Source organism: Equus asinus, chromosome 8 (genome assembly GCF_041296235.1).
Source record: "Equus asinus isolate D_3611 breed Donkey chromosome 8, EquAss-T2T_v2, whole genome shotgun sequence".
In the NCBI taxonomy this organism is placed as follows: Eukaryota; Metazoa; Chordata; class Mammalia; order Perissodactyla; family Equidae; genus Equus; species Equus asinus.
The window spans coordinates 68,139,679-68,166,781 of record NC_091797.1 but is presented as its reverse complement, the minus strand read 5'-3'; the positions used below and the strand labels follow the sequence as shown (position 1 = coordinate 68,166,781).

Here is a 27,103-nt window from a genome sequence, read left to right as displayed (position 1 = left end):
GATAAACTTGATGAAATATCTATGTGTCTGAATACAGTGTAAAGATATTTGTACAACTTGGGTGGAGAATGTTTTGGGACGAGTGAAAACTACATAGAATACAGAGAAAATACATGTATAATAGAAAAGGATCTTACTGTATTACGGCTTAGCGCTGAATGGCATTTACATAGGCATAACAACTCGAACACTGAACAATGGTCTAACCAAAATGAACATACTGGGAGGGAAGGTTAAGGGAAGTGTGCGTACATGGTGGAGGCCATAAAAGAGAGCTAAGTTCTCATCTTCTGCTGTAGGAAGACCATAGTGACTAAAGCTGTAGAATTAAAAGTAACAATATAAACCTGTCAAGATAGAGACATCGAGGTAAACACCACAAGAATCAGATCAGCTAAAAGAGTTGAAAGTGGAGGGTTTTGGGGAGCAGGCAAAGGGGGAGGGAGGTGCACAGGGGCTGCTCATTTTCACAACCAGCTCTGTGGAACCACTTGACTTTTTAAACTACGTATTTAAGAATATAAAAAGGTAATCTGTCACATTTGCTACTCTAACTTCACCAACAACATTCAACAAATACCTCCCGAGGGCTTGCTCAGTACCAGCTGCGGGGCTAGAACCTGCAGTCCCCAGAGGCAGCCTAGTGGCTACTGGCTGCAGCACACGGGCCTCCTCTATGCAGTTCACGGAAGGGCTTCTGGGGTCAGCTGAGAGCAGGGCACAGGAAACATGGCGCCAACAGAAAATGACTCCATGGCCACCTGACGTTGGCTCCACACCCAGGTGAGGCCTGGTTCCAGGAGTCTCTATCATTTAGCTAGAGAAATTTAATAGGCATTTGGAAAGGAAGGACTTTGGAGAAAACAAAGGGATGGGTATAAATATCTGTAAGTCATTCCAATAGACAAAGAAGTGAGGCAGCAGAAATTGATCACACACTCAGGAAAAAAGAAAACGCAGGTGAGCAAAGAGCCTGAAAGACTGACCCTCAAGAGCTTCACTTTTGTGGGGAGGCAGGATACTTTCTGATCCTTACAGAAGAGGCAGCTCTCTTGACCGCCTCTGCAATGAATTAAGAGAATCAGTCCAAAGTGTTAAGTTTCTCTGATTCCTTCCTTACCAGTGTCTGGTCATTTCTGATTTTCTGAATGCCAAGTCTAGCAACCGTTTCTTAGTACTCACCTTTTGGATCTATCCACAACATCTCATCTTGCCAACAATCTCTTCATTCCAACTGTGATTCGCCTTCTTCCCTTGATTTCTGTAACCCCACGACCCCACTATTCCCCGGTTTTCCTCCTCCCTCTGTGATGAGTGCTTCTGTGGGCCTTCTTTGGCAATCAGAGTTCAGGCAGTGGTCTTGGTTCTCAGGGATTTGTGCCTAAAGGGTTTGTAGGCAGGTGGGACAGAATATTCAAGAAAAATGTGACGGAAATCAACAATAATAACCATAATAGTATCAACAATGACCACAGCAACACAACCAGGAGGGTACCAGTCATGGTTACAAGCCTGATGAAGACAGCATGACCAGCTCCAGTGCTAAGACTTTATGGGTCTAGACAGAAGAAAGGTTATTTTGACACTTGGCTTTCATTAGCCAACTTACAAACAGGTAACCCAAAGACCTGGCGGCTCCTGTCATAAAGTGTTTGTCACGTATCTACAACCTGCCCAGGTACGAAAGGGCTTTCTAGTGATATGCACGATAATGAATGAAACGTAGGTGAATAGGAGGTGAGATGACATCAGTACACAGAGAGCATGATGACTCTAATATATAAAGATATGCAAAGCTAAGATCACTAAAGCTGTTGTCTGAGGTATATATCAAATACGCAACCTATCTTTTAGATTTTCAGAGCAGTTTAGAAATCCATATGAAAACCTTTACGATAGTACTGCTGGATAAAATGTTTAATGACAAAAACACACGCAAGTTTCAGTCTATCATTAAGCATAATTATTTTAAGCGTATATGAAATAAAATATAGTTAACTTTATTTTAGAAACCTAGTCTTGATTTAAAATCTGGTTGAACCTTATGATAACTTTACACAAAACACATTATAATACTCTTACACAACTAATAGGAGAATATCCCACAGCACACAATCAAAACTGAAACACATCGCCAACCTGTACCAAATCCAGAATTAACATGCAATCTTTTCCACTCATCTCTTTCAAGAAAACTGCATGCAAGGTGACGAGACGCAGGAGCGGCCCTGGGAGCTGTGCCCACAGCAGTGGTGCTTGTTTTACAATGCCAGAATCATTTCTAGAACATGCCACTTTCATGGCACACTGATATAGAAAGTCTTAGTAAAACCAAATTATTTCTAACACTCTTTTAGCATTGAAGGTGAGGTCAACTTTGCTAACTGACACACAGCCAGAGTGACCACATGGACGTGGATGTGCTAAATCCAAATGCGACCTGGTGTGAAAGCTCACCTTTGAGCACCTGCATGCTTTTTCTCAGCTCCCTCTTTGTAAATTTGCTCCAAGTCCTGGTTTATCTCTCAGCTTTCTTCTATCTTACATTATATTCAGCCATCTTCTTTTAACCACTAAGGTTTTCTTCTGTAACTCAAGCAGCTCGCGAAATCCCCTTCCTTCCAAGAAGTGCCCCTTGACTTGTTAGAATAGTCGTCCTTGAACCACCTCATTTGAGTACGGGGTTTTTATGTGCCTACCCTCCCTTCTGCGAGCCATCGAGCACTCAGCTGTCCCTATATTGCTTCAGTTTGAGTATCCTCTGGTGCTTGCGTGCTCCCTGAGCCATGTCACTGGGGCAGGGGAAGCAGAAGGCATGTTTGGCTGGAAGGAAGAATGGGCAGTGTTGAAGTTACGGAGTGAGGAAGCCAGACAACTTTGAGTGTGACACACACCCCTCCCGACCAGCCTCATAGTCCTCAAGAAACCACTAACCTCTCTCTGAGCCCTGACTTCCTCATCTGCAGAATGGACATAATACCACCATCAGGTGGTCATAAGGCTGTTGGGAGGGCTGAACAACATGACTTAGTGCAATGCCTAGCATATGGAAAGCCCCCAGCAAGCAGAGAATTAGCAGGATACCCAAGGAACACCTTCTGACAACGATAAGACAAATAAAAAGTAAACCAGAATTTAAGTATTTATTTTGAGTGTTAAAACTAGACATATAAAAAGACATATACAGCTAATAAAAATGTTGAAATAAAGATGGCTTAGGGAAAAAATGTCAACTAAATTACATCTTGTGTTGAAGATACATTTTTTAATGGCTGAATGCTCTGAACTAGCTTTTTAAAATACACAAACATTCAGAATTGCAGTTTGCAATTTAGTTTATAGTCAAGTTAGATACAACAGTGAAATGGCTTAGGAGAGACAATATCCCATATATTTCTTAATAAGCTTTACCAAGCATATTTGTAAAAGATTAAACTTTTACTTCTAGTTACTGTGATTTCCCCCCATACACCAAATGAACAAACAAAACAACACTGACTTATTTCAAATAATGGGTACTGTGTATCCTGTACTCTAAAATTACTTTTATTAATAAAGATATTAATTTCAGCATTAAAAAAAGAGGATTCTGTGATACCCAAAGAAAAATGTGAAAATCCTGACAAGTAGACTACAAATAGAGAATTACTCAGTTTTCTGAAGCAAATGGCATGATGAAGTCAGTCAGCTAGGGAAACTGACTCTGAAAGAGGTCACAGTGCCCTGCAACTATTCCGGTAAAGGAAGTGAGCAGCCGATGCAGGACAGACAGCTCACGGTTCACCAGCAGCTCCTACAGCCTGGTGACTGAGGAGCGTCTTCAAAGCCTCAGAAAACACAGACTGTGCCAGGGCAGTGTTCTTTTAGCTACTGAGCAAGATACTTGAAAGGGTAAGAAGTGGTGGAGAGAAAAGAAACCGGCAGAGGGGAAGGAGCGGACAGTGATGCGCCACCACAGGGCCTGCTGTTCTTGAGGAGATGGGAGGCCTGCAGCTGTTCCGGACAGCACCTACTGGTCCCCAAGCCCGTCACATGCAACAATGGGCCCCTCAGGGACAGGACACATCGACGTCGGGTGACACAGCAAACTAACAGTGAGTGAGATAAAAAAAAAAACTACATGCAAAGGTGCTTAATGTTTCAGCACTTTGAAAAATAAAAATTAGGCAGCAAAACGCAAAATTAATTCATGGACATCTGGACCACAAATAACCTACCCCAGATATTATGTTTTCATGCAGACCACAAGTTTTTCTAAAAGCCCACTTGAATTAGGTGATTAGAGCTATTTGAATGAAATAAAGTTTTGAAGAACAGCTGTACAGTTTAGGACAGTTAAAGCTCCAAAGATGTCTATACAGAACTTCCCAAATCTCTTCTCGTCAATCTCTCTGTGTGCCTTGGAAGCTGCTGATCCTCAAAGTCGAGTGCACGTGACACCGAGGATGCCCCTGTGAACATTGCAGCCACGCTCCCGCAGCACTCACCAGGAGACACTTGGTAACAAGCCACCAGAGTCATCCAGGACCTAATGCAGTAAGAGTGGCAAAACAAATACTGCTCCGGCACTTCAAATAAGGTCACTCTGGTTGAAATAAAACATATACCAACATCTTTCTAAGCTACGAATTCGGGGTAAAAAAAAAAAAGAGAGAGAGAGAGAGAAATTGCAAATCTAATGCTTTATACACCAAATACCTTTAGGGCACTTAAGAAAGTGAATGGTTTTATTACATGTTATCTTTGGATTGCCCTTATTTTGGAAGCGTTATGTTTTCATCATGGGTGGAGCAGCAGCTTGGAAACAGGTGAGCTGCAAGTGCATGCTGCTCTTGAACTTGTTCAGCAGCTCTTCCAATAACCTGCAGGGAGAAACACCACGTTACAGTCTGGCAGAAGGAAGGCTGCCTACAGCAACATGAACACACGCAGGCTTGCCGACTGCCCAGCTTTGGCTTCTGCTTGCTGAAAAAGTTATTTATCCATGGTTTCTTAACTCAATAACAGAAACAAGTCGATCAAAGAAGGTAGTTAATAGGAATAGACATCTATGTACATATTTATGTTTATATATAAAAATCTCCCTCCTGTCCACTTCCCCTAGATTAATTAGATTCCTCCCTAAAAAGGTTAATGTTTGGACCTGTACTTTAATTCACCTTTCAAAAATTCATGCCCACTCTGATGCACTTTGGCTGGTGCACAGTTCAATGAATGTTGATCAACACATCTTAGCAGTCCAGCGACCCCCACAGTGAGGATACGGAAGAGTTCTGTCAAGCTCCAAATTCTCTGATGCTGCCCCTTTAGTCACCTTTCTCTTTATCCCCACCCCTCAGGAACTCTTGGTCTATTTTCTGTTCCTCTTATTTTGCATTTTTGTCTGTAACAAATATTGGAGAGTGGTGAACTAAAGTGGTGAATTAAACACCAGAAAAATCTGAGTTAGTTCTAACTCCACTGGCAAATCATTCTACTACTTGATAACTCAATTTTTCCCTTAACTTGTCCGATTATGCATAGAATTTTAGCACCAGAAGGGATCTTAAGTTCACCTGGTTCAGATGAAGCAACCAAGAAATGGGCTTACTGGTACAGGGGTCAAGAGATGATTTCATGGTTTCACAGTGTTTGGCATTAGAAGACTGTCCCAACCATAGCCTAAAATACAGCCCGATCCAGGACCCTATCAGGGGGTCTGCTGTTCCTGACTCTCAAGCACTAGCCTTTTGAGACATGCTCCACGTGTTAAAGATAATAGTGACTGTTTTAATCTTTTATCATATTTATTTTAAAGAAATGAACAGGGCTGGGAACCAATTCAGATAGAGGCTGAAAGTCAGCAAGAGAAGAAGGGATTAGGAAATGGGAAGACAGGGTTCAGGGAGGGCACTGTTACACAGCCATCCACTCGCCCATTTAGGAACACACACAAGGAACATATAGGCCAAAGAACTCATCTGCTGCTCATTCTTCCAAGCTCAGGCCAAGTGTCCAGGCGACACTCTCCTCCACTGGCCCAGGCCCCACCTGTTCTCTCTGCCTTCCCTCTCCACAACATTCACTTGTGCCAGATCACAGAGCCCACACCCAGTTTTTCATGCAGGAAAAACACCATCAATATCTGCCTGGGGACTGGTGAGCCAAATGCAAAGGCAGGTGAACTTCAGTTGCGGTTGGTGAAGGAGCACGGAGCAACAATGTCTGCGCTCCCTCAGCGGAGGGTAGGCTGGGCATTTACGAAATCTGCCCGGCCTAGATTTTGTCTCAGGCCAGAATCCCCTGTTATGTGAGTAACAAAGTTTAAACTCAGGCTGAGATCATTAGTACAGCATTAATGAAACATATACAACTTCATTATGTCATATATACAAATCTACTCTTTCTTAATACTTCATATTATATGGAGCACAAAATGTACACTGCCGAGGAGAAAAATCACTGAGGCCTGCCCTTTACTGGGCTGTCCTCTCTTTTAAATTTCTCTAAGTATTACCTTCTTGAGAATTTAAGACAATAACATAGTTTACTGAGTGAGTCAAAATAAACTTTCTTATGAGTTTTCAGCCCTAGTCACCTAAAACAAGAGAACCACTTTCTAAATGGTCATAAACCCAGAAGGTTGTACCTTACCCTGTCACTTCTGAGACGGGCAGGTACAGCTAACGCAATGCACGCTGCCAAGGACTATTAAGGCTTGCTCTTCCTTAAACCAAAACCTTGTTCAGCACGTCTGTCTAGCCCCTGAGAATGGCATACCGAACTTACTTTTTATCTGCTCCACTTGAGAGCTGAGGTAGGGCTTCCAAAGCCTGTTTGAAACTAGACCTGGAACAGAAATGGCACATTTAAGTTGAAATTTCTTTCATATTCCCAAGGGGAATTAAGAGCCCATTAAAAATTCTCAAGAATGTCTTAAACATAAAAAAATCAATATAAGCCAGTGAAGCATGTACAAATAGGAGAAAAAGTAAAAGTGAAAAACAATAGAAAAAGTAAAAGTAAAAGTGAGGGTAGAGTTAGTTACCAGAGAGAGGCCTTGTAGGAGCAGGTCAGATAAATTTGACTAGGAAACAAAACAACGTGAAAGGCTAAAGGAGAAACTGATTTTTTACAAAAGGATGTTACTCATGGTAGATGAGAGTTTAATGTGGATACGTTTAATTAAAAAAAGTCTTTATTTTCAAAACAAAACAACTACAGATAAAGCAACTGGTAAGAAAGAAAAGAAACTAAGTAGAAATAGGGATGATCTTGTGAAAGATTATGCATATGGGGACATTTACAGTATTGACATGTACAAGGCCTGATTTACAGCCAATATCTTTTAATAACTGAACACCATCTTTATAGCATTTAGTTTTTATTATATTTAAAATCTGTAGGATAACGGAGAGATGTATATGTATATTTTAAAAATTCAACATCATTTCATTTCGTGAAAAATGGAAAATTAAAAAACCAACAATTTGTGGGGCCAGCCTAGTGGCACAGTGGTTAAGTTCATGCACTCCACTTCAGTGGCCTGGGCTTCACGGGTTCGGATCCTGGGTACAGACCTACACATCACTCATCAAGCTATGCTGTGGCGGCATCCCACACACAAAACAGAGGAAGGCTGGCATGGATGTTAGCTCAGACACAATCTTTCTCAAGGAAAAAGAGGAGGATTGGCAATGGCTGTTAGCTCAGGGCCAATCTTTCTCACCAAAAAAAAATAAATAAAAAATAAAAAGCCAACAATCTGGTATGTTTAACTTTTTTAAGTAGAAGTACCAGAAAAATTACTGAATCAAATGAAAAGCATTTTAGGGGAGATTATTTAGTAATAACTTCTCCTGTTCACTGAGGAACAGTTCTTAACTTCTTATCTCTTCTTCTTTTATGACTGGTTGACTAAGGTGAAGAACTAAATACTAAATGTAATTATTCTTGACTTTTAAGTGGTCTTTGAAAAACATCCTCATCAGTATACCAGGAAATATACTTTTTGAGCAATATTTCTCAAACCAGGGGCTGATATGACAGCAACATATAGAGAGATCGCAACATCCCAACAGGGTCCTAAACCCTGGCCATGGGCAGCCTCAGCAGTCTGAAGTGGGGGGGAGGGTTGAGGGCGGGGGCAGGCTGTGGCTTGTGGCCACACTCAGCTCCTTCCCAGTATGAAGTCGGCTCTTCTCTTTCCTGATATGGACGGAGTCTCCAGCATCAGAAGAAAGGCAAGGCCGCTACTCCTTATTTTTACACTATGACAATACTGACGATGCTGAAGATGATAGTGCCTATTATTTGCAGTGCACTGGCAGTTTAGAAGGTGACTTGACATCTTTTCTCATTTAATTCTCTCATAACTTTGCCTAGAAAATAGTATTATCTTCTTTTCATAGATGAAGAACTTAGGCTACGAAAAGTTAATTTAGTGGGAATAAACACACAGGTACTTACACAAAGCATGCATACACATCAAATATGGACTGGGTACTATCATCTATTTTTGAGCACTTTGTACAGAAAAACGATGGTTGGGAAAAGATGTGGTTAAGTAACTAACATGGGAGCCATCTACAAACAGCTTCTGGTCAGTCGTGATGAACAGAAGAAAGAAGCTAACTTCGGAAAAATTGTAAAATTTTAAAATTTTCAGTTGTGATGATGACAGTAAGAATGATGGCATAAGCCATGTTATCAAAGCTGAAAATGAATGAATAAGTATATCGCACGAAGTACCCTTCAATATTCTATGTGAATACTCCTTGGCTTCTCAGGCACATTCACAATACAACCCAGTGTTTCCTAGTTAATTCTGCAGTGGAGTAAACAATCTTGAATAGACGAATACTTAGTGCTGTTTCAGTTCACTTACTGATACTTCAATGATAGGAAATCCTGACTTTCATTCAAAACAGCTAAAAATTATCATCAAATTTCCACTACAAAATTTTGCAGAGAAACCACAAGGCTTCCTCTTATGCTGATATTTACAACGCGTGAACTGCCCTTCAGAGTCTGCTATGAATAGACTAAGACTCAATTCTTATTCTCTCCTTGTTTTAAATATGTGATGTTCTGCTGCCTCATTTATGAGACTAAGGTTTATCTGAGCAAATGAAAAACATACAATTCTATTAAACTTGTCTTCCTTTGTATTATGCTACAAAGAAGCCCTCTCAGGAGTCCCTGGCTTTTTGTAGGTCTATGTTTTTTCAGTAAAAAATTGATCAATGAAATACAAACTTTCTCATGTCGCAGGACCGTGAGCATTCCCTCCGATCAGTTGTCTTTACAGAGGATTTTATACAATAGAAGACAGGCTTGTTTTTAAGGAAGTGCTCAGAACAAGAACATTTAGTATCTCACTTGCTTTCAGACGTCAGGTGAACAGCCACAGTATCCCTCAAAGCACAGATTTCAAGCCTTGCCTAAAGAGGAGAAAAGGACAAAGTGACAATAGGCAACCGCATTCATGACCAAATAGAAACAAGTGGTGAGGCGACGGTCTGCAGGGACGGGGTCGGCGAAATACTGCAGGCGTGTCGTTCCTCTCACTGCCCTGGGGACCGTCAGTTATGAACGGACTTTCCAAAACAGTCCAAAGAGATCAGCTGTGACAACATTTCCTTCTACTGAAAATTAACTCATAGTCAAGTATGACTGTGTGAAGGCAGGGAGCCAGATACCTTGCTATGAAAGGTACAAACTGTGCAAAGATTTTCCAGCAATCTGTATTTACTATCTAACCAGTAATTTTTCTTGTAGTTTGCTTGTGAGAGGAAGGAAAGTCTGAAACACTGTCCCTGAATTATTCCCCTCCCCCACAGATTTGAGGAAGTGGGTTGGTTTACTTCCTCACACCTATGCCCTTCCAGGCACACTGACTTTAATCACAAAAATGCAGATTAAAATCACAGCTTTTTTTTTTTTTAAACAAAAATTGACAAGTTGATCTCATACAGACAAAACTATCCTGAAAAGGAATAACACACTAGGATAAACTCACGTTTTCTGATATTAAAACTTACTACAAAGCTACAGTAATCAAGACAGTGTGGCACTGGCATATGGACAGACATAAAGATCAACAGAATAGGACTGAATGTCTAGGAATAAACCCTTAAATTTATGATCAATTGATTTTCAACAAAGATGCCAAGATCATTCAATGGGGAAAGAACGGTCTCTTCAACAAATGGTGCTGGGACAACTGGACATCCACATGCAAAACACTGAAGTCGGATCCCTTCCTTACACAAAACTTAACTCAAAATAGATGACAGACTTAAATGTAAATGATAAAACTATAAAACACTTAGAAGAAAACAGGAGTAAATCTCCGTGATCTTGGGCTAGGCAAGCTTCTGAGAAATGACATCAAAAGTATAAGCAACAAGTGGCCAGCCTGGGGCCTAGCGGTTAAGTTCACAGGTTCTGCTTTGGTGGCCCAGGGTTCTCTGGTTCGGATCCCGGGTATGGACCTACACAATGCTTATCAAGCCATGCTGTGGCAGGCATCCCCCATAAAACAGAGGAAGACGGGTACACATGTTAGCTCAGGGCCAGTATTCCTCAGCAAAAAGAGGAGGACTGGCAGCAGATGTTAGCTCAGGGCTAATCTTCTGCAAAAAAAGAAAAAGTATAAGCAACAAAAGAAAAAAATAGATAATTGGACTTCATCAAAATTAAAAACTTCTGTGCTCATCAAGGAAGTGAAAAGACAACCCCAAGAATAAGATACCATGTCACAAACACTATGGTATCTATAATCAATAAGACAGTACCAAGTATTGGTGAGGATGTGGAGAAAATGGAATCTTCATGGATTCCTGGTAGGAAAGTAAAGTGGTGCAGCCACTTTAAAAACACTCTGGCAGCTCATCAAAAGATTAAACATGGAGTAATCGTATGGCCCAGCAATTCTACCACTAGGCATACACCCAAGAGAAATGAAAACATATGTCCATAAAAGCTGGTACACAAATGTTCACAGAAGCACTCTTCATATTAGCCAAAGAGTGGAAACAATGCAAATGCCCATCAAATGATGAATGGACAAATAAAATGTGATACATTTATACAATGGAATATTATTCAGCCATAAAAAGGATTGAAGTCCTGGTACATGCTACAACATGAATGAACCTTGTAAATATGCTAAGGGAAAGAAGCCAGTCACACAGGCCATATTTGTACGATTCCATTTATATGAAATTTTCAGAATAGGTGAATCATAGAGATAGCAAATCAGAGAGAGAAAGCCGACTGGTGCTTTTCTGTGGCTGGGGCTAGGGGGTGGCAGGAAAATGGAGAGTGACTGCTAATGGGTCTGGGGTTTCTTTCTGGGGTGATGGAATGTTCTAAAACTGACTGTGGTGATGACTGCACAACTCTGTGAACATAGTAAAAAAAAAAAAATCACTGAATTATATACTTTTTATCTTGTAGACACATTGTATGATATATGAATTATATCTGCATAAAACTTTTAAGGGAAAAGCTAACCCAAAGCTTACAATTCTTTGCAAGCGTGAAGAAGTGTGACTTTACATACAGCTCAGTTGTCCCTGGAGGTCTAGAACGGCCTCCGATGGGGAAGCCCGCATCACGTGTTGCCTCTGACTCAGTGTGGGTGATGCTCAGGAGAAACAGTCCATAGTCTCCAGGAGTGCAGAAGACATAGACAATGAGAAAAGGTATGGCTAGCTCTTTAAAGCAGAGTTAATTAGAAATTCTGTAACCAATCTAGACAAAAGCTGATTTATATAAGATACAGGATATTCAGTGAAATTTTTTTCTGTTTGGGAAGCAATTGTTTCGTTTCCTTTTTCAATGCTTTAGAAGCCTGAGGAACAGTTTGTAACCAGAAAGCATATGTATGACAATCTGTCTCTATTGTTTATATTCCAGTAGATACAAAAACAGATCTACAAGGAAAATACCAAACTGAAAAAATAAGGGAGAACTTTCAGCTGAATATTTTAGGAGAATGATTAAATCACTCTAAGGCTAATCTTCATGTAGAAATTTCATTCAAACAAAGTGATAAGGTGTTTAAATTAACCTATGAATTAGGCCAATTATAAAAGCTACGGATATTTATATAATACAAATAGAAGTGTATGCCAGAAAATGTCGTGCTAAAAGATCAGTGAGAGTTGCCAAACCGTCACTCCAGCCCTCTCTACACTGGCTCTCCAGAAGGTTCTAAGACGGATGCACTGGCCTTGATGTGAGTGACTAGTAAAGACTAACATGTGGCCCCTCTCAGAGCGCTCTGCTCACAAGAAGGAAGTCTAATACAGTCATCTCAGAGGGTGAGCGTGAAGCCAGGGTTTAGACTCATTTGACCTTTTTGAAAATAGAAACGACTGCCCAGTCTCTAGGACGTATCAGAATATTAGACTTGAAACAGTGATGGCGGCCAGCAGCCTCCTGGATGCCATACATCAAACACGTTCTCCAGCTGATTCTGATATTTCTTCCTGCCCTCTTCCTGCTAGCTCTGAGAGGAATTTAGCCATCAGGCGAACAGGTCACAGAGCTAATTCTCAGCAAGGGGAGATTTGTGTTATACTTCCAAGACTGCTAGGCCTCTGTAGCTACTGCAATTTCCTTTTAATTAATCTTCAGTATTACACAATTTATGCTACTGATCTCCTTTGATAGAACTATTAATAATAATCATCACCTTTCAACTTTATAATATCAAAGGTCTGATCCATCAAATTTTTAGAGAAAACTGGTGACAACTGGAAATACAGCAGAAGTTTCTGTAACATTTGTAACAGATTTTCCCCTAACCAATTTGCCAAATTAACGAGCTCTCCATTCCTTTTGCCCCTCCAATATTTTTGCATGAAAAATTTCAAACATATAGAGACTTGAAAGAATTTTACTGTGAACACCTATATACCCAGAGTCTCCCATTAACATTTACTAAGACTATCACATACCTATCCATTATCAATCCACCATATTGTTGTGATGTACTTTACCATGCACCATTAACTGGGTAGACTGTTTCAATTCTGTTTTTATTTTTTGAGTTAAAATTTATGTACTACTCAACAGACAAATCTTAGAGGGTACCATCTGATGAGTTTTGACCGATGCATACGCCTGTGCAATGGGAACCCTATCAAGGCACAGGAACTCAGGCTCCTCCCCAGTAAATCTCAACCAACCAGAGGAAAGCACTGTCCTGAGATTTTTTTTCCCACCATAGATTAGTTTCATCTGTTGTAGAATTTCATGTGGATGAAATGAACTTTGTGTAGGCTCCCTTCACTCAGCTGAGTGCTCCTGAGATGCATCCAGGTGGGACCAGTAGACTGTCCTCTTTAACGCCTAACAGTATTTGGTTTTATTAACCTATCACAGTTTGTTTCTTCTGTTGAGGGATATCTGGACTATTTCCAGTTTTTGGCTATTATGAATAATACTGCTATGAGCATTCTCATATAAGTTTTTTTCGTGGACATACATTTTCAGTTCTCTTGGTTAAACATCTAGGATTGGAATGGCTGGGTATGTGTATACTTAGTTTTAAAAGAAACTGCAAGAGCTTTTCTCAAAGTAGGTATACTATTTTACATTCCCAACAACGTGTGAGAGCCCAGGTTTCTCTACCGTCTTGCCAACATTTGGTATTTTCAGTCTTTAATTTTTTTCATCCTGTGGACATATAATGGTATCTTATTATAGTGTTAGCTTTTATTTCCCTGATAACTAACGATGTTGACCACCCTATCATGTGTGGACTAGAAATTGAATTACATGTATGTTAGACCTCTTGACATTGTCTCAGGGGTCCCCAGAACTCTGTTTATATTTTCCCAATTGTTCTTTTCTCTGTTCTTCATATTGGATAATTTCTGCTAATCTACAAATTCACTGACTTTTTCTTTTGTCCTCTCTATTCTGCTGTTAAAAAATCATACATTGTATTTTTTCCCTTCCACAATTTACATTTAGTTCCTTTTTAGGGTTTCTATTTTTCTGTTGAGCTTCCCCGTCGATTCATGAGGAGCACAGCCTTCTTCCATCACTGGACACAGCTGCTCTGGAACCTCTGTCTTCGAGCTCCCACAACCAGGTCAGTCCGAGGTTGGTCTCAGCTGATTGTCTTTTTTATTGACAATGGATCACATTTTCCTGTTTGCTTTGGTTGTGCATCTTAATTAAATTTGCATTGAATCCTGCACATCGTGAATGTTATGTTGTGGAGACTCTGGATTCTGTAATACACCTCTGAAGAGTGTTGATTTTTGTTGTTTGTTTTAGCAAGCAATTAACTTCTTTGGACTCAAACTGAAAACTCACGGCTCTTGGGCAGCATTTCAATTTGCTACAGTTCTTCTAGCCTTAATCGGGCTGGCACGAGTGGAGTATGACTATGCACATGTAGTTTAGGGGCCAACTAGAGAATTTCACAGTGTAGACACAGAACTGGGGGCTCTTGCTTTCCGCTCTCTGGGATACTTCGCTTGTTTTCCTGTAGTTGTGGCTGCCCTGAATCCTATTCTTCAAGCCAGAAAGACGGTAGGTTTTGTGGAGTTTTAGGCACCCCTGGGCCTGCCTTCAGACTAAAATCCATAAAAAGTGAGGAATTCAGCCAAGTGCCACTTCTTCCAGCATCGCCCACTAATGGTCATTTTCTGGTGTCTTCAGGTTTTTGTTTTTACATTTTTTATTTTTATATATTATTCAAGATTATAATTGCTATCTGTAGCGTGTTGGTTTGATAGGAGCTTCCTCAGACATTACCGGAAGCAAACTGCCAGGATCTTTTAAAAATACACTCACAATGCTCTGGGCCACTGAAGGCTCACAAGGAGGAGGTCACTCTCTCAGATGCCTGTACACCTTGGCTCCTACCAATTTGATTTTATGCATACCAAGAATCATCTGGTTTATAGAGGTTGTATTTGTTATTGTAATTATTAAATTTAAATAACTACAACATAAACCAATGAAATATGGGTGCAAAGAGACAGTTATTTGTCGTTTATATGCAAACTGCATTGAATGCCTTGGAAAAACTTATTAAAAGTAAGTTGCTAAAGGGGCTGGCCCTGTGGCCAAGCGGTTAAGTTTGCACACTCTGCTTCAGTGGCCCAGGGTTTCGCTGGTTTGGATCCTGGGTGTGGACATGGCACCACTTGGCAAGCCATGCTGTGGTAGGCATCCTACATATAAAGTATCAGGCCACATTGAGGTGGGGTCCCACATAGCACAACTAGAGGGACCTACAACTAGAATATACAACTAAGTATGGGGGGCTTTGGAGAGAAGAAGAAGAAAAAAAAAGAAAAAGGAAGATTGGCAACAGATGTTAACTCTGGTGCCTTTAAAAAAAAAAGAAAAGGTAAGTTGCTAAAACTTTCCTGTGAAATTGAATGTAATGAAGAAAACTGTAAAATTAAAAAAAAAAATCACAGAACTTTAGAAGGAATCTGCATTCAGATAATTTCACAAGAGTCATTAAGGTCTTGCTCTACTCTAAAGAAACGGAAGCTCTGGGACCTGCAGACCAGGTATGATGGGTGTGGCTTACGCAAGAGAGATGCTGTGGGTCTCCAATCAGGAGATGCACTAAGCCACCACAACAGCCTGCATGTTGTAAGACTGATAAACAAGACACACTTTCATGTTTTAACTGAAAATAAAAGTTCAACATGGAACTGAATGATTTTGGTACCTGTAATGCTCCATTTTTGCTGAAGGAAGAAACACACTGCATCAGTCGACTTAGCTCTTCAGAAACCGCTTCGACCACCTTGGACAGAACCCGAGGCACTAACTCTTTGGAAATAGTGAACACCTGATGGAAGGTTTCAAATAAGAAGAAATGATGCATTGTGGCAGCTTAAAGGATCAGAATTATGAATGGAAGAAAGATACAGACTCACACTGAAGATGTATTAACTGATTCATGACAAAAACAATACTCTTAAAAATATATTGGTAAATATAATTTTGAAAGATATTGTTGATGTTGACAAACTAAAAATAGTTTTAAAGACTTCTTGTTCCTCTTGTCCTTTTCACAAGAAGAAATATGATTTCTAAAGAGGAAATTACAGAAATAAAAATATATTGGCTCAATATTTTACCACGATTAAAAAAAAACATACTGGGTCAAACTCTCCTTAGATGGCAACAAACACTGTTTCATACTGGGTACATTATTCTACGTTGGGCAACAAGGTCTCCAGTTGTACTATTTGCTGAATTAAATATATTTCCTTTCATTTAACATAAAACATTATTTTTAAACTTTGAATTTTGGTATTTTCAAACTAAGTTACTATATTTAAAAACGTGGTGAAACATTTTACTATCCTGATTTATAAATTAAACTAAATCATGTTTTCTTTTTAGCTTTTCCTTTTTTCAGACTGAGTCACCAGTATTAAACCGTTGGGTCGACCCCAACATAATGTGTGTTCAAGAAAATGTTTGTAAATAATAAACATTATGAATGAAATTCTACTTTCAGTCATGGGATAAATTAAAATGGGGCCTGAAAAGCTTAATCTCTTCAAATCAGCCCATGGCTGTTGATAAAGGACAGTGATCAAAGCTGCCTCTTAGGGATCACCATCATCACCGAGAGCTCCCAAGTGTTCCCCGTTCCTCCGATGGCCACCTGTCCACCTGCCACAGAAATGCTTCCCCTGGTGGAGGTTTTAATTCTATACCCTAATTTTATTGGATGCTAACATAACAAGAAAGCATTTTTATATCTTTGATAAAATCACAGTTGAAAATATATTACTCATTATAAAAAGATATATAAGACAAATTCCTGTCTGCGTTAAATCATATAAAAAACAATTTTTATAGAGGAAGTTACAGTGAGTAATGAAAACTCTAACATACTATACTGCTCTTTCTGATCTAGTTGCTCCAAACTGAAAGCCAAGTTCAGGAACGGGGTAGCAGTCTCTTCGTTTCCTTCAGTCACTCTTGCTTTACCCTTAATTATCCATGTTTTTCCAGTTTACCTTGATAATCTCAGATACTTTTGGATGTAGAGAGTGGAGTGGTATAAACCTAAATGCACCTATATCAGATGCATACAGTTTAAAAGGCACTCAAGCAACAGTGGAAATTATCTAATGGTAAGATATTTGCGTGGCCCCATTTGATCTGGTCAGCCATCAGCGTATGAGCCACAGCCACTCTGAAAGTCCTGGCAAAGCAGTGAGTCACAGATTGTAAAATTACAGAACAGGCAGTCATAGTGGCGATAACGGTGGCATCTGTGGTCTCTTCTTTTGATGTTCCTAAGAAGAGCCCTCCTAAGAAGGATGTTAACTAAGGATGTGAGTATGAAGCTTAGGATGATGATGCTTCAAGTGAGGGCCAGTTTTAGTGTGAACCAGAAGCACCAACATCTCCATGTAACCAGGTCAGCCAGTGATAGGAAACCATGCCCCTGCTCCCTAACTTCAGCCTGCTCTTTGAGCCTATCTTTCTAACAAGCGTCTACTTTTCTGGAATCCCAGCCACTAAGTAAGACCACATTGCTACGTGAGTAAGACATCAATGCTTATTTGTATACTGGTTAAAAAGAGGTTAATGAATTTTCCAAGATAAAGGGATTTAACATTCCTTTTCAATTCAAGATAAGGGGAAAACATCCTTTCAATCTCTCTTCTCCTTACCTTTCAAATATTAATGAATTTAGTTTTAATTATGAGAAAAAACATACACAATTTCAGAAAAAGACTCTCAGTTAAAACCACACATGTGCATGTGCCTGCATGAAAGTAGAGCTGTGTTTTATTTCTACCCAAGGTATATTCTGAAGGGAAAAAAGACCACCATAAAAACCATCACATTTGCCTCTTTTTCTTTTTTTCGACTTACCCATATCTCTTAGGAACATCTAATGATAGCTTACCTCTGCATGCACGGCAATTATGTTCACCAATGCTTCTTTTAAATAGTTTCTGACACCTGAAATCAAGAAGGGGGAGGAGAAAGGCATTTAATGGGAACATAGCTCCCAGTCTCCCGCTGCCTTCCTGGGCTCTGTAGGACCGCCTTCACGTTTTCTGAGGAGAAAGACCCCGACTATTTCCTTTCGAGAACCAAATGGTGAAAGGACTATTTTCATATAGGTTTTAAAAAAGGATTAAATTAGTTAGGAGTTTTCTTGCATTCTTTTTCTGTTTCTGTCATTGTTTATACTTTCTGTAACTGCTGGTCTGTTTCAAAATTGAAATTTAAAAATGTACTTCAGTTTCCACATATATATATTCTTCATGTACGTGTGTATACACACACACACACATTAACATACCAAAAAACAGAGGACAGAAGGAGGATATCTACCAAAACTTATAAAACATATGCAAAATATCTATTATAGCATCTTACTCCAAAGTTAACAGTCAAATTATTATGCTGGATGACTATTTTGATCTTAAGAAATCATTTCTGGGGGAAACTTCTGACAAAACTACTCAATCTGATTCTGTAAAGCAAGTTAAAGATTGGATAAAATGCAAGATTTCAGGATGGTACAGAATTAATGAACACTACTTCACTCAAAAGTAGGCACACAAGATTGAACAGTGCAGAGGTCAGAAGTCAGATCATCTTGGACCAGACCCCAGCTTCATCACCTAAAACTGTGACTTCTGATGAGAAGCCTGTGGGCCCAGCTTTCTCTCCTGTCAGTGAGTCTGAGAACAGCGGGCCTGAAGGAGATAACACACGCAACTGGTCCTGGGGTTCTCAGTACTCAGTAAGAGCTTTCATTACCATGATTTTGCAAGAAACAAAATGCTGCTTTATTGTAACTCCAAAACAACTACTTTTCCTTGGAGTAGAATAATGTTTCAGAATGCCTTCTAGAATGAAGTGCATATACTGATAATTCCTTCTCTATAAAACAGAGCAAACTCGACTGTATTGTAAAGTCATGAATGTTAGCAGTAAGGATATCAAGGAGGATCTTTTCCCAAAATGTCATCCAAGCTACTGATTATTTAGGACAGTTGAGATAAAGGCCAAGAACAATAAGCAACTTTTTAAATTGGCATTTGCAGATATTAAATATATAACTAACTTCGGATTCTGTCATATACTATGTGGTATACACGGCTGCACTCTTTTTCTTTTGAGAAGCCAATTTCATATGTATTTCTTTGGGATAAGAAGGTTCAAGTGTTACTACTTATATTTTGCTGAAGGCGTAACTGAGAAAGCTGACTGAAGATAATTAAATATAGTCCAGAAATTAGTTGATTCTTTCTGTGAGAAAGGATAATTGCAAGGTAAGCAGTCTTATCTGGGAGGTAGGAGAGAATGCAAGGTGATGTTGTTAAGTGGAAGTGACACAAACAGGCCTGCGCTCAAGAGCAGAGAAGCCTTCTTTCCGTGAGAGGAAAGCCACCCCAGGCAGGTTCCCTCGGATGGTCACCTGCTGTGTCAGGGCACAAGGGGAACCCGGCTGTGCCATCTGTCCCTGACGACCCAGACCAGCAGGGCCGGCACGCCTCGGCCCGCCCTCTCCCTGAGGCAGGGGCAGGGGCAGGGGAGGGCGCTCTGGCCAAGAGCCCGTCATCACTGCGCTCAGCTCCAGCTCTCCACACCGCCACCCCAGGGAGACTTGGCACACGCACACGCACACGCACCCAGAAGACGGCTACAGTGAATACAAACATAAGCACGATATTAGGCCAACAAGGATTTAAGGAACATGAGAGTAATAAATGCAACGGTCTCTGCTCTCTGTGAAAACCAGGGTCCTGTCAGTGCTACTGTGTGAACAAGTATCAGAAGTTCGGGTTCTAGCAATGATGACTGGAAATGCGAGGGCAGTTTTTACTTCTAAAATTCTTCAATGTAAAAGACAAGAGTGGGCCAGAGTGCTGACTAAAAAGCAGAAAATTAAACTTAGAATGAAGCAAGTCAAGGTCACATGCTCAGTGACAGTATGCTGTAAACTCAACTCCCACTCTGACCCTGAGAGGAAAACATTTCCTGGCAAACCCACCGGACTAAGCATTACTAATAAAACACCCTGCAGAAGAGATGCACCTAAATTACTCAGTACCATTCTAAAGACAAGGCTGTGAACACTAAGAAGAAAAGCACAGCGTACTTTCAACCATAAGAACCATATTCCTGTTGACAGAAAATCTGAAAAAGAAAAATCAAGCTTCCTGTTTTAGGCTGACCACAGGTTTCACAAGGATAACATATTGGGAGGAGCACAGAGCCTTCACCTTGGACAAGTAGAACAATTTTGCATTTCTTGGAGACTTTATTTTTATGAATAGAAAAAGATGAAATAATTGGTCCCCCTGCCCCACAAAAAGCCAACAACAAACAACCACTTCAAGGGGTGAGTGGCACTGTTGGGAAAAGACAGGGAACAAGTGTGTGGTGCTGGGGATGAGAAGAAACAGAGCCCCTGGCCACGCTCGCGTCCGGCCAGCAGGCCTCCGAGGGGAGCATTAAGGTGAACATAGCTGAAGAGAGCAGCTGCATGAGGCGGGGCTCCAAAGCGGTGGGCATGCTGGTGCCATACCAGAACAATCCAAACTTCAATTTAATTGACCGCCTCTCTCCAAAAAGCTACCCGTTGTGTTAAACACAGAGATAAGTGTCTTTTATTGCCTGCTCGGCTGAAATTGTCAGTTCTAGGGGAACAGCTGAGGCTCTCGTTCACTCATCTACCATAAATTTGTTGAGATCCTACTCCATGGAGCCACTGCTAGGCGCACATTAGAGGGAGAGAGGCGTCAGGTCGTTCAAGTAGAATAGGTACATACCCCAACATGTGTAAGACCCCAGGGTGCTTACTTATTACGTTTTCCCTAATTTACTGGGGTTCACGTATGTGTGCAAGTTGTACGTAGCAAAAACGTGCTAGATGGCTATATGAAAGGGTTTTATATTACAATAAAATCTTTGTATTCCAATTTAAACTAATTTGTGAAAAGTTTCCTTGCAATCTCTATTTTATGAAGTTCTTCAAAGGTTAAAGACCAGTATTCGGGGAGGGGCGGAGAAAGTCAGGGCACTGGGCCTGGAGACCAGACAGCGTTGGCATCTAGGGACTGAGGTCTGAAGGTTCATAAACATGAAACAGATAAGATCTCTGTGGTCTTCCTAGTTAAGAATTTCAATTCCTTTCTCTCTTCACGCCACTCTAAAGCTGGTTATCAGCCTAAGGAGACACAAAGCCAACGTCACACCCACTCACCAGCCCTCCACTTCCAGCCCGCACCCGGGACTCTCTCAGGGGCCCACACCGAGACTTTCAGATGTTTCTAAAAAACTAAACGCAGATTAACCCCTCGGGTTTAACTGCCTGTTAAGTTTTCTGTTTCAAAGCATTGCTCCAAATCCACCTGTAGGGGGATGTCCGCTCCTTCAAAGCTCTGTCCCACCAAAAGGTGCCCAGGGCAGCGGCAGTGCCAGAGGCTGCCCCACCCGCCCCAGGTGGCACTCACGTCAAATGACCATCAAAACACAGCTGGCAGCAGGGAGCAATCTTCTTTTTGGTGGCTAGAGTGGCCACTTTGCTCTTGTCTGACAGGGAAAACGGAATTACTTGAAAATCATGCCAAAAGGATGGAAATTCACAAACTCAAGAGTTGAAAGAGAACAGATCTGGGTTTTGGGAAACGTAAACTTGGGTCTTCCCTGTGATTTCACTGACAGCTGAGCTAAACTTGGAAGTCTTTTCCTTTAATGGAAGGGTTACATTTGGAAAGCAAGAAAGATGTCGCTGAGATTCAGGAGCTGTCAGAGAAAACCTGTATACACACTTGTTATCAAAGTGGCTGAGGTCTTGAAGAGGATGGCAGAATGAAGTGAAGAATGACCTTAAAGGGACCACAGTCATGGTGCCTGGGGGTAGGACTAGGATTTGGTTTTTGGTTATGGTACTATTTTAAAAAGGTCCATGGCTGCGACAAAGGGACAATTTTGTAGTTAAGTTTTGTGGTATATGTTCATTCTCTTCTCACTACGTTTTATTCTAATTTTAATATTATTAACATTAACGGTTGATGATGACTTCTAAGTTCACTGAAGTGACAGAAAACATTCAGTGTAAAGTCAGAAGACTTTGGATTCAAGTTGTGGCTTACTCATGCACTAATGATAGAGCTCAGACAAAAATCAGTTCATCTTTTAGATAACTGCTTACGTTGCAAAATGTAGAGATTACAATACCTGTTTTGTTAACAAAGCTGTTATGAAATGTAATACATGTTTATTCCCTCATTCTTCAGATATCTGTGGAGTATCTGTTATATCCTAGCCACTGACAGGTGGTGGTGAGTAAAATAGACATGACCCCAGGCCAGCCCCACGGCCTAGTGGTTAAGTTTGGCATGCTCTGCTTCAGCAGCCTGGATTTGGTTCCCAGGCACAGACCTACATCACATGTCAGTGGCCATGCTGTGGCAGCAGCTCACATACAAAATAAAAGAGGAAGACTGGCAACAGATGTTAGCTCAAGGCAAATATTCTTCAGCAAACAAAAACAAAAACAAAATAGCTGTGATCCCACCCTAAGAGAGCTTATCATTTAGCGATAAGGAGCATTTTGCCAATTCTAAAGCAGTACACATATTTCAGATGCTATGTTTTTTTAAATAAAAAAAGACATAAATAGTTGGGCAAAAGGCATGATGACCAGAACAACACACTAACTTCTCTTTCTGAAATACATGATGTAGAAGTCTGGATGATTACCTGTCATGACTGTCACCCAGCTGCAGCACACCGATGGTGGGTGACGTTCATCTGAATGGCACCAGGAGTCTTGGAACAGCTGAACGTGCACTCTAAGAACCTGACAGCAGCAGACAGCCCAGATGCAGTATCAAACGTTACTGGGATGTGCTGTTACTGGAGAGATTTGCCTTTGATGATACTCTTATTTTGCTAATTTACACAAAAGTCTCTGGAAGTTGGAATTTTAGTGGAACTCTTTTGTTATACTTTGCACTTGTTTTGAAAAGAATGGCTGAACATCACATACTAGAGAAGGCTAGGGAAGAACTGCCTCCTAAGGTGACATCTGAGCAATGGCCTGAATGAGTTAGAATTCTATATGTGGACAAAAGCAGATGCTGACCTCAAATACACACGTTACTTACTACTAATCAGTCACCCTAGGGCAAGTTTCTGAATGGCTCTGACTTGCAGCTTTCTCCTTTATAAAAGAGAAATACCATTTATTAAACAAAGAGGCTAACGGTACGTCTGCCAGACAGCAGCCGTCAGCAGAAGGGAGACAGGGCTCTCCCTGCATCTCCAAGGGCCTGCTTTTAGACAGCCCTCTCATGTCCTCTCTGCGCCGGGTCCCTCTCCTCCCACTGCTGCAGCTTTCAACTTGTCTGTGTGACTCCTTGATTAACATCTATCCCCCCTGCTAGTTGCAAGCTCCACAAGCATGGGACGGCTCCTCACTGACTTTTGTATCTGCAGTACCTACCACAGTGGCTGGCCTGTAGCAGATGTTCAAAAATATTTATGAATGAAAAAAATGAAAGACAGCAAAGACCATGTACATCTTGCTCACTACTAAGTTCCTAGGACTTAACTCTCTTAAATAAATTGTTAAGTGAATGAATGAGTGAATAAATGCATCAGAGAAAAATTTTAACATATGTAGGATTCTATGTTATATAATTCTGCATTTGAGCCATCCACTAAAAATTTAAGTGCCTTAGTGTATGTGTGAAGGAGGTACTCTTTGCTACAGCATGCATCTCTCATTTCTCATAGGATTTAAGAAAACAATCCTTTTGAAATAATTTTTCAGGATTCATTTGAAAAATACAATTCGAATAAAGTATAGCAAAATAGAATATTGCTGATGCTAAATATATTTGTTTTCCAAACGTGCTTTATTTTTCTAGCTATATACTTAATTAAGCAAATAGCTTATTTGCAATAATAAACTATCAAATATTTCCTGAATGGTCACTACATGATAGATACTTAGGAAGATGCTCAGATACATTAGAACATAGTGAATACTCAGTAGATATGTTAGGAAACCTGGGTTTTAGTTTCAGCTCTAACAGTAGTGGGCCATAAATGCCAAATTTATGGTACTGCTAGGGAAGGAGCTGTCCATGTGGACAGTGTGTGCAGGAAAAATAAGGCAAACTGACTTGCTTCTTGGAGTGACAAATGCTACATTATTATGATGTAGCAATAAGTACTGTTTTTAAAAAGGTTGCCCATAGATAAACCCCCACAACTTTCCATGTTATTTAGGCAAAAGAATGAGAACAGCTTCTAAGTATTTACAATATACGTCTCCTCTACTCTCTGAATATGAAATTAAAATGTGTCATAATATTTAACCAAAAAAGTGTCCCCACCCACACAGAATCAATCTAGACTATCACTTAGCAATTAATCTAGTAGCCAGGGTGGAAATTCCCCATGGAGAAAACAAAGCTCATCTCTGCTCTGAGCAAGAACCTGTAGGCCTCCCCTCGCAGGGCGGGCTTCCTGTAAGCCAGCCTGGACCACATAACATCTCTAACAGTGAAGGTCTTGTGTTTCATACATCAAAGTGGAAAAGAAGTCTTTTCTTGCTATATTCGTCAGTTTCTTAATAATCAAATAGGAAGGACACTCGACGCTGGAATAGGCACACATTACGAAAATTTACAGAGTGACTATGGCTGTTACACGCCAGGCTCCACTGCAGGTGCTAGGGACACAGTCATGACCACAAAAAGAGCAAAAATGAAAACAGGCTCCTCTCCTCACAGGGCTTACATTCTAGTGGGGACACACCCAGAGTTAAGGAAACATGACCACCTTGCACAAGGGACAGAGCTCACATCTCTAAATTAGCAAAAGAAAGCAACTGCATGAGATAAAATTGTTCAGCAACTGAAAAAACCCCGTATTTGCAAACAGAGAGCTCCTGTCTGATGAGACTCTCAGTACCATTTGTGAAAAGGATGTTAGTGTTCCCATTGTGCCAATCTCGTGAAATAAAGCCTAGTAAAAACCCATAACAGATAATGTACAGGTGTGTAAGCAATGACCTGGATTTAAATCTTAGCTGGAAAATCAGTTAATTCATTGGAGCTTCAGGTTTTCTTCGAAGTATGGGAAAATGCTTTATAAATTAAAAAGTGTTATACAGGTAGATTTGATTCTTCTAATTAAAAATTTGGACAAATTGCTAGTTAGACTTCTCTAGAGAATGTCTACATTAAAGAACAGAATACAGTCACATGCTGCATAATGACCTTTCAGTCAAGGATGGACTGCACACACAACAGTGGTCCCATTAGATGAGTACCATATAACCTAGGTGTGTAGTAGGCTATTCCATGCAGGTTTGTGTAAGTGCACTCTACGATGTTCGCACAATGGCGAAATCGCCTCGTAACACATTTCTCAAACGCATCTCTGTTGTTAAGCAACACTTGACTATATTGAATATATGGGATTGATCAAGCCTTTGCTCTGGACTAAACTTTTATTTTGAAAAAAATTAAATGCTCATTGAAAAGAATTAAAACAACACAGAAGTTTTCATAATAAGAAATCTAGGTCCAGTAAACTTCTCCTTCATTCTAGGGAGACCTAGTTTGGTGTGTATTCTTCCAGATCTTTTCCTATGAATATAAACTTTTTTCCTAAAAAGTGAGATTATACTACATGTTCTCTTCTTGAAACTTGCTTACATCATTCCATAATATATCACAAACATGCTATTGCATACATATCTACCTGATAATTTTCAATGGCTGTCTGGTATTATGCAGTATGGTTGTACCATAATATATTTATTCTATTTTTTCTAACTTGTTCATTTTTATTATTCATATTATTCTATTTATTCATAATTTATTCTCCTACTATTAGACAGTTACGTTGCCTTTCAATATATACTGCTATACATAATCCTGCAATTGACATCAATCCATATAATCTCATAGAATAATTTTATGTAAGATATCTTCCTAGAAGTGGAATTGCTGAGTCAAAGGTTTTTAGTTTTGATCACTTCTGCCAAGCTGCCATTCAAAAGGCCAAACAAAATAACACCCCTGCTTCTTCACGCCTTTTTATTTTCTTAACTTAGATTCTCTAATTACTATAATAATCATAGTATATGTTCCTCCTCAACTATGATAATGACAAAACTTTCCACTAAAACACTAAAATAAAATTTTAAGCAAAATACAAAGGTCAAAGGAAATTCACTAAAAGTTACACAAGACTTAGACTTCATCTGACTGTCTAAAGAGTGTCTGAAAGAGAGCTGGAGAGAAAGAACACGTGCAATCACGGACAACAACTGCAGTGCTGTGTGAGTCCACACCAAGAAGGCAGGTTTCCATGCAGCCTTTCCTGCCGTAACTGGACACACTCCTTCCTACACAGCCTGTCAAGGTGCGCCGCCTGATGCTGTTCTGAAACACGACACTCCCCAGTCAGCACCACAAGAAATCAGACTCTGGAAACTCTGGAGATCCTGCCTACCTTACAAACCACATTTCCTGTTTTTAACCCCTGTGCCCTAAATCAGTTATCAGTCCTAGTCTACAGATAAAAATAGATTGAAAAATACTATAAATATCCCACAATGGACTTTTTTTTTTGGTCAAACTGAAACACTACATGAATGAACTTTGGGGTATTTTTCTTCAAGTATATTACTATTCAATTACAGTCTGAAGATACATTATTGAAGTTACTGCCTATGTAAAAGAGGTAACCAGAAACTGTATTAACATTATCACACAGAGAAAGACCTAGATACTCTGCAACAAAATCAGCTTTTGTTGAAACAGAAAAAGGGTTTAAGTCCCAGGTCTTCATGTTTTAGTTCTCTCATTCCTAAACTGATGAATATCTTTTGCCACATATGGGATTTTTAAAAGAATCCTTGAGGAAAGGATACTCTTCACATGTAGTATATCACTGAATAAATAGCCTCTTCAGTTTCCTATTTTATTTCTCAGGATCTTTTTTTTTTTTTTGGCTTTAATTAATATGATTTTCTAGCTTTTAAATATGAATAGGAAAACTTTTTTCTATGAAAATAGAAAATACCACCAGCAGTGAAAATAACAGTAAAATT

General features: G+C 40.0%; 1 protein-coding gene across 14 annotated transcripts in view; it reads right to left on the bottom strand.

Annotated features, from left to right (window-relative positions):
• Positions 1–3,123: 3,123 nt before the first annotated feature.
• Positions 3,124–27,103, bottom strand: part of EXOC2 (exocyst complex component 2) — a 203,072-nt gene continuing 179,092 nt past the window's right edge. For 9 of the 14 annotated variants that reach the window (XM_044773364.2, XM_070515744.1, XM_070515754.1 and 6 more), the window contains 5 exons: positions 17,909–17,964; positions 15,698–15,820; positions 9,361–9,422; positions 6,769–6,828; positions 3,124–4,862 (listed from right to left, as the gene is read on the bottom strand). In XM_044773364.2, coding sequence (XP_044629299.1) covers positions 4,769–4,862; positions 6,769–6,828; positions 9,361–9,422; positions 15,698–15,820; positions 17,909–17,964 — 395 coding nt within the window. In that variant the 3' untranslated portion in view covers positions 3,124–4,768. The remainder of the gene's footprint in view (positions 4,863–6,768; positions 6,829–9,360; positions 9,423–15,697; positions 15,821–17,908; positions 17,965–27,103) is intronic. The other 5 variants (XM_070515755.1, XM_070515752.1, XM_070515746.1 and 2 more) reach the window with 2 other exon arrangements.